The sequence below is a fragment of the Gavialis gangeticus genome, unplaced genomic scaffold (assembly GCF_001723915.1).
Source record: "Gavialis gangeticus isolate Ggan-Ray unplaced genomic scaffold, GavGan_comp1, whole genome shotgun sequence".
Taxonomy (NCBI): Eukaryota; Metazoa; Chordata; order Crocodylia; family Gavialidae; genus Gavialis; species Gavialis gangeticus.
Window position 1 is genome coordinate 126,315,458 of NW_017729025.1, and position 9,056 is coordinate 126,324,513.

The 9,056-nt window shown below is 42.0% G+C and overlaps 1 protein-coding gene across 1 annotated transcript in view; it reads right to left on the reverse strand.

The window, feature by feature from the left end:
• The window catches only part of CCDC73 (coiled-coil domain containing 73), a 102,299-nt gene that overhangs the window by 1,664 nt on the left and 91,579 nt on the right, over window positions 1-9,056 (reverse strand). The window contains exon 14 of the mRNA XM_019519962.1: window positions 6,597-6,730. Coding sequence (XP_019375507.1) covers window positions 6,597-6,730 — 134 coding nt within the window. The remainder of the gene's footprint in view (window positions 1-6,596; window positions 6,731-9,056) is intronic.

Below are 9,056 nucleotides of genomic sequence, written 5' to 3' on the forward strand. Positions count from 1 at the left end.
ATTAGATGATTTTAAAAAATGGCTAAAATCACATCTGCAAGCAATGTCACTACTTCAAAATAGTTTGCACTTAAAAATGTTTTGAAAAAACTTCTTTTGCCTGTTTTTAAGTTCTTCTATCCCTTGAATTGCAGATTGGCTGAGGGGTCACACTCAGAGGGTGGTGGTGGATGGGTCATACTCGACCTGGGGGGAGGTGGGTAGCGGAGTCCCCCAGGGCTCGGTCCTGGGGCCTGCGCTGTTCAATTTCTTCATCAGCGATCTGGATGATGGGGTGGAAAGTAACCTGTTTAAATTCGCTGATGACACCAAAATTTGGGGGGAGGTGAGCACGCTAGCAGGGAGGGAGAGATTGCAGAGGGATCTGGATAGGTTACAGGGGTGGGCTAACAGGAACAGGATGCGTTTTAATACGGACAAGTGCAGGGTGCTGCACTTGGGCAGTAGGAACCAGCAGCACACTTACACAATGGGGAACTCCCTACTCGAGAGCACGGAGGCAGAAAGAGATCTTGGAGTCATTATTGACTCCAAGATGAACATGGGCCGACAATGCGAGGTCATGGTTGGCAGGGCTAACCGGACCTTGTCGTGCATCCACAGGTGCATCTCAAGTAGAGCCAAGGAGGTGATCCTCCCCCTCTACGCGACGCTGGTCAGGCCACAGCTGGAGTATTGTGTCCAGTTCTGTGCGCCCCATTTCAAGAGGGATGTGGACAACATGGAGAGGGTCCAGAGGAGGGCCACCCGCATGATCCGGGGACAACAGGGCAGACCCTACAGTGAGAGACTGCGGGACCTGAACCTATTCAGCCTCCACAAGAGAAGGCTGAGGGGGGACCTGGTGACCGTCTATAAACTCACTAGGGGGGACCAGAAGGGTTTGGGGGAGACGCTGTTTCCCCTAGCGCCCGCTGGCATAACAAGGAGTAATGGGCACAAGTTGATGGAGAGGAGGTATAGATTGGACATCCGCAAAAACTACTTCACAGTTAGGGCGGCTAGGAGCTGGAACCAACTTCCAAGGGAAGTGGTGCTGGCCCCTACCCTGGGGGTCTTTAAGAAGAGGCTGGATGCCTACCTGGCTGGACTCATTTGAGTCCCGTTTCTTGTTTTGGGGTTTTGTTGTTCTCCTGCCCTGGCGGGGGGTCGGGCTAGAAGATCTACTAGGTCCCTTCGGACCCTAAATCTATGAAACTATGAATTATGGCCATCCATTTAATGTTCTACTGTAGCAAAACATGGTAAGTCACAATGTTAATGCTGTGGAAGGAAAGGAAAAATATATACCACAGTTTTTCCCTCCATTTTCTTCTTTGCAGAAAACTACTAACTATTAAAGGAACAGGTAATTGTTAACCAACCCTTAGAAAGTTGACAATTTCCCAAGCTAGGACTTCGGTGCAAGCTTCCTATTTTCATCATTTTAAAAAAGCTAGTATAATATTTCCTTTCTTTTGGTTTTGGATAACAACTACAGCAACATAACATTTCGTACAGCATATGCTGATTAAATGGTGAGTGTAGACAGCTGCTTTATTTGTGGGGGTGGACCTTTACTGGACTTTTGGTAAACTCAGATATGATATAGTGACTAAATTAAGATTTAAACTGCCTGTCAGATTACTAATAGAACATACTGAGCATGTCAGGCTGCGTATTAAGGAACAGCACTATAAAAACACACCGTGCCCATTCTGAGTGCCAAAAACTAGACCTTGACCTGACACTAGTACTTGGGGTTTGTAGAGTGGATTTTCACAGCAATGCCTCCCTAGCATAGTCCAGCACTGTGGAGAAGACCTGAAAGCTAATTTAAAATGGCACTTCCATAGAACTGCAGCTGTTCTATGGAGGTTCTTAACCTATGGGCAAAGGAGCTGGCTTCATGAATGCATCTGAGTAAGGTATGACTTCCATTGTATATTATGGTCACTCTTCAGCTTCAGGCAGAAAGAGTCCATCTCAACATTTGAGGGAGTGCTGACCACCACCCTACCAAACAATACTGACAAAAATAGATATTCAAGCCCTAACCAACTACAAGCCACAAATTCGTTTATTAAATTATATTTGCATTTTAAAGGAAATAGTGCAAGGGAGATTATCCCCCAGAGTACACTGAGAGTATCTTATCTTAATTTGAAGACAATGTAGAAAATTAATCCGATTAATTCTTTCGTGGCCAAATGCTATGCTGCACACCTAACCAAAAATGTGTAACCTTTCAGGGTTGGTTGGTTTGTTTGTTTTTAAATGATAAGGAGTCAGCAGAGCTTAAACTACAGAGTTCTCTAAACAGCCTAATCATTCTAATGAGTATCTTGTGCTGTTGCCATTCTTATCCACAAATAATGGAACACATCCTACTAAGGTCAATAGGATCATGTTGTTTCTGAAAGACTTCATTAGGAGAATACTAAGATTGCATAGTCAAGTGTGCAAGTCAGGAAATAATTTGAAGATGTATGTGCATCCTTAACTTCATACGTGTGTGTCTACTTTCTGATAGTTTAGTTGCCAGCAAAGTTGCTGCTTAGTTCACAGCCATATAAATTTTTCCCTATAAGCTTAAGTAGCATCTTGTATTACTTTTCATAATTTGTATGTGTATTCAGTTTTCAGGTTATGATGGTCCAGTTTATCTTATCTGCAGTATCCTTTGTTTTAAAAAAGTACATCATATGGTCTACTTCTAATAAAAATGACTGATTACTTTGAACCATAGTACAGGAGGATACTTGCAAAACTAAAGTTGTAGAAAAACTACATGAAGTATTTGAACAAGTATAAATATATAATCGCAAACTATGATATTAAAATGTATAAGTACAAATTATCTCCAACTTCATGGCTTCTATCTAAATTCAATGTTTTCTAATTCTTCCATATTTTATTTGTTGAAAAATCTAGTGCAGAAATTAAAATTCACATTACTAATGTATAATCCTATGCATCATACAAGTTTTACAATAAAAATACCCTTCTCTAGTAAGCCTTCACTGTAAAGCTTTTATTTGTCAAGATGTACAGTGAATGAAGAATCTTGATTTATGAATTAAAACAGGAAGTGTTTCAGAACTAAGGGGCTCAGTTCCCAGGGGAAAAAAAGAAAAAGAAAAATGTCCTGTTTTTACATCTAGACCAGTGTACTTGACTACTAGAAAAGAACTGTGGTAAAGCACAGTGCAGTGCATATACCAAATAGTACAGTAAAGTGCACAATGAGAATAAATTGATCAGAGCAAAAACATATTTTAACTTCTTTTTAATTTTTCATTTCTCCTTTATCACAAAAGTTACAAGTTTGAGGAAGGAAATTATGACAACTAATGTACCAAGACAGGAAAGAAGTGGCATTAGCAGTTTTCTAATACTCTGAAATGCACTTAAAGTCACAAGCAAGGGGCGTATTTACATAAAATACTTTACTGGTCGCATCTATACCTTAATTAATGTGCCGTAGTTACTGCGCATTAAGTTTAGTTCTTGGATAACCAAGTACTAAATCAATGTGCGGTACTCACTACTGTGCAGTAGCGCTTACTCATGGCCTGTTAGTGACGCTTACTGCACAATAGCCTAATACTACTGCACAGGAGTGTATTAGCATGGTTTTTACCCGGCATGCTACTGTGCAGTGTTATTAGGCTACTGCACAGTTAGCATCTTGTATAGATGCACCCACTGTGCATTAGACTAATGCTCAGTAAAGCACCACCATCTACACATGCACAAGACTTAATACACAGTAAATTAAGCTAATGTGCCATTTGCTAGTACCAGGAAATACAGGTACTAGATTAAAAGTGCATTAGCTACTGCACGGTAGTGCATGTGTAGATGCTAAACAGGAGCATTTGCTGGGGTCTGCTGCTGCCTAACTAAGCCCCAACGTGGAGTGGGGGAGCTGTGCTAGCCCAACCCAATCCCCACATGGCCAGCAGAGCTGTCCTGGCAGCTGGGACTGCTGCATCCCAGCCACATGAAGATCAGGTCAGGACCTGATCTCCAGGTGGCTGGGAGAGCCATCACCTCTCAGTGAAGATGCTGCCTCCCAGCCACATGGGGATTGGGAGGGCCCCGATCCCCATGTGGCCAGGAGAGCTGTCCTCACCAATGGGGATCCCCATGTGGCTGGCAGGCAGCATCCCCACCAAGCAGAGATAGTTCTCCTAGCTGCATGGGGATCAGAACCCTACTGATCCCCAGGTAGCTGGCAGGCAGTGTCCTTGCCAAGTGGGGACAGGTCTCCTGGCCATATGGGGATCAGGACTGGGCCCCATGGCCCCTGCAGCTCTGAAGCTGGCACCTGGGTGACACTAGAGCTCCCGCTGGTTGCTGCACGGGGGCAGAGCAGAGCAGGAGCAGCCCTGTACTGGACTGCTCCTGTCGGGCGTAATTTGTTCCCGACGGAGGCACAAGTCTAGATGCGTGCCCTGGAGCACTTGAATGAGCCTGAATTTTCTGTGATGAAAAGTCAAGTGCATTAGTTGCACGTGTAGATGTGCCCAAGGACCGCTGGTGGTTATGTGTTCACAGCTATAATGTATTCACTCTTTAAAAGAAGCAGATCTAATTCCTGCTAGCATCTCTAGATGTTTTACCCTGCTTCATTAATGACTCATATTTTATTTGATTCCTATCTGCCATACATGAAAAAAAATCACAGACCCTGGGTTAAGCAAAAGGGACAAAGCTTAGTATAAGTAGCTTAGAGATGGCCCACTAGTCTAAAACACCTCATCTTCCAGGTGACTTTACATTTGCTGAGAATAAATGTTGATAACATGGAAGAAATGCTTTAGGGAGGGCTGGGTGGTAGTCAATACAAAAGGAAGGGTGCTATTGAAGAATATGTTAGCCAAGATATTTTAAAGTGATCCAGTAAAATCAATAGATACCTAAACTTGGCCCATCTTCACCAGAAAATTATACTAGGGCTGTGCGAAGCTTTGGTTGCTGATTAAATTCGGCAGAGATTCAGCCCAATTCGATGGCCAATCTCCAAATCTGAATAAAATCAGGAGACTCTTTAATCTCTCAGAATTAAATCGGAACCCTCCAAATTGATCAGAGATTTGGAAAGATTTGAAAATTCAGACATGGACACAGCTTTAAATGTTTTTTCTACACACTTCAAGATACCAGGTGGCTCGTGAACACTGAGATGATGGGAAGGATGGAGCATCCCACAGGAATGTGAGGGAGTCCCCAGTGCACTTGGCAGCAGACCCAGAAGTGGACCAGAAGCACTTCCGGGTCTGCTGGGGAGTGTGCAGGGTGCCCCCCCCCCGCACCCACCAGGCTTGGCGACTGGTACCTCCTGGGTCTGGGGGGGTACCTGGGGTCCCCCCATGGCCAATCGCCAAGCCAGGGGGACACGGAGGGGTGGGGGCCCCCTACGCACTCAGTGGTGAACCCAGAAGTGGACCTGAAGTACTTCCAGGTGACTTTACATTTGCTGAGGTAAATGTATTTCCGGGTTCGCCACCAAGCCTGCAGGGGAGCCCTCCACGCTCCTGTGGGACACTGCACTTGCCCCACCATCACAGGATTCACGAGCCGCACCTGGTACTTCAAGGTATGTAGAAAAAAACATTTAAAGCTGTGTCTATGGCCAAGTCGTTGATTCTCTGAATCAGCATTGAATCTTCAGATTCGGAATCGGCCAAATCAAATTGGGGACAGTGATCTGAATCAACGAATCAAATCACTGTCCCCAATTAGGGCCGAAGCCAAATCGAATACAGTCCGTTTTGCATACCCCTACTAGATACCAGTGTAGATATCTTTTTATACCCACACTACAAATCAGATCAACAAAAGCCAGCTGTAACTGACTATCCATACCTTTTGCAATAACCATTTCCAAGTTGGTTGTAATTCAGAAGTTTAAAAAAATCACCCCCTGAGGTTACATTTCATATTGTGCTTTAGAATTTGTTTCTCTCTCTTCAGACAGGAACCAGACTTAGCCTTTTTGTTCAAGTTCCTCACACACCATTACAAACCACATAGATCTAAAAAATGCAATGTGAACTATGGCTAGTGTCATCTCATGTAACAAGTAGACCCAAGGGAACCACAGGTTTCCTCTTTTAATTTTCTGTTTATACATAGATGTCTGTATATTGACATGGAAAATATTTTGCCTTGTCATTTTCAAACAGTTATTCAAAATCAAATTTTTGCTCCTAGTATTTAAAACATACTGAAATACTTCAAAATTCCTTGAAGTTTTTTTCTAAATAGATAGCATGTATTCATGTAAATTAGTAAGCAAATTGGTAAGTAAAGTGAACATAACATGTTTATTCCTACATTGTAGGTGATCATTTTTATTGAGGTACACAATGAACTACCTCTCCCTGTCCTCCCAAAACAGACTGGCTAGCATCTGCTTGATTTATATGCTGTGACTTTTTCCGGCTGTTTTCTATCAACCTTAATTGTGAAAAATGGTGCCATGTTGCCCTCTTGATATTATTTTGGAGATCGACTAGGTCTTAAAGCATCCAGATGCGTACAGTTCTACACATATCTGTGGTATTAGCTCACTAAGGTCTGCTCTGCAATATTTTTAATTGACTTACATGTTCTGTGGGAAAAGAAGAATCATAAAAAGTCTTTGCTATTGCATTCCATTCTTCACTGAGATCTCTCTTGGGGTCTCGGTGGATACTGGAGGTATTCAAAGTGTCAGCAACTCTGTTAATACTGGTAGAATCTGATTGACAAAAAGGAAATGGTAACAACTGCAATTTATTCTCTAGGCACTAATTTTAGAGTGACTAAACTTCTGGTTTATCTCTGATCTTAAGAGCCAAAAGTTTTTGTTTTAAATCACAGAAATTCTGTGTTTTGCTTCTTCATTTCTATTTTATTGTTTTTTCTATACTTTGATCCTATTGCCAGACATGTTTTTCAGAAGGGCTACAAGAAAGATATTTTATAACAAGTTTCTATTTTATTAAAATACAACTGTTTACCATAATTTTGAAAATCTATTAAAAAAAGTCCTGATATTAAAATTCAAGCACATTTTTACAAATTATTGACATTTAATATTTTCCCAATCGTCATATTGTACAATGTAAATCATAATTGCTAGGTAAAACATTAGTTTCTGGAAGTGACTGACTAATTCTGAATACCAGCTTCTAGTAGCCAGCCAGCCATCAAGTATCTTTATTTAAAAATAAGTATTTGTTATTCTCAGAGAGCTGTGCATTCATAAATCCATTGCCTTAATTGTGGTGCTTAGCATTCTTGGAAAATCAGGTCATTAAGCACTTATGGGGTGCGTCTACACATACCATTAAGGTGACACAATAAACTCTGGTGCAGTTCATGCCAGAGTTTACTGCTCCCGGGCTCAGTGTTTACACGTGTGCCCAGGACCACAGCAGTTTGAGCCAGGGCAGAGCAGACCTGGGCTGCCAGCAAACCGGAGGGGGGTCAGCCCCAGGCTCCAGGTAGCAGTGGTAGGTGGCAGAGGGGCTGGCTGGGGCATGAGACTGCCAAAGTGTGGAGCCATGGCCATTCTACAGGTGCATTTTGGCGCAGTAACTGACTCCGCCGTAAGATAGTACTGTCTTACAGTGTAGTTAATTAATTTACTGCACCCTAATATGGGCACACAGATAGAAAGTGACACTTTACTGCAGAGCTAATTAGTCAACTAGGCAGTAAAGTGCACATGTAGATGCGCACCCATAGTATATGGACATGGACTCAACAAGTAACAATTTGCATCAAGCTCATAATTCCTGATTAAGATATAATGTCCTTTTTGACTTTGATTTAAAGATTTCAAGTAAAAGGAAATCCATCATATACTTGAGGAAAATTGTTTCACTGGTTAATTCCATAATTCTTATACATTTTTGCTTTTTCTTTAGTTTGAATTTCTTTAGCTTAAGCCTTTTTGACCTCACTATGCTTTTTTTACTATATTAAAGAAAGATCTGCATTCAGAAATCTACATCTCAGGTAGGTAGATCAGGACAGTGTTCAATCGACTTTTGGATTAAATAAATAGACTGACCTTCACAGATTTCTCAATAAAGTGCATTTTCTAGATTGGTCATTCTTGTAGCTCTCTCTCAACACTTTCACATTCTCTACAACCTTTTGAAACTTGAACACCAGAACTGGAAACGATATACCAGTGATGGTCACACTAATACCATATATCAAACTACCTTCCTACAACTTTTTATATTGTTCTGTTTATCCATTTAAGAAACATATTCATGCTTTTATTTAAACAACTGCACAGGAAGCTCATATTTTATTATCTACCATTATCCTTCAGACTCTAGAGTCACTGCAATTTAATATTCTGTTTCTAAATTGTAATTGTGACCTCCATTTCTTTCCCCAACTTTGCATTTTGCTGCATTAAAACATATAATTTAAATAAGTCCAATTTATCAAGTGATTCATGTTAGTATATACAATTGATCTTTCCCTATTATTGCATGTAATTTCACCAATTTTTGTCATCTGTAATCTTTACCACTAATGATCCTACATTTTCTTTCAAAACACCAATACAAATATATAATAGCACTGGGACAAAAACAAATGGTGGGGGAGGTGCTAGTACAAGGGAGGCTAGGGGACAGTGATCATGAAATGATCCGGTTTGCTATTCAGAGAAAGGTGGGGAGGGTAACTAGCACAGCACAAATGCTTGACTTTAGGAAAGCCAACTTCGATGTGCTCAGGACAGTAGTCAGGAAGGCACTCGGAGCCCAGGGGGTAGCTAGTATAGGGGTCCAGGAAAGGTGGTCCTTCCTCAAGGAGGCTATCCCTGGGGCACAGCAGGACACAATTCCTCTGCGCAGGAAGGCAGGAAAAGGGTCCAAGAAACCTTCATGGCTGAGCATGGATATCCAGGCTGGCCTGAGGGCAAAGAAAAAAGCGTACTGGCGGTGGAAGCAGGGGGCAGGGACAAAGGAGGGGTACACCTCCCTGGCCCGAGCTTGTAGGGATTTGGTGAGGAACGCTAAAGTAGCACTGGAGCTTAGATTAGCTTCTGGGATTAA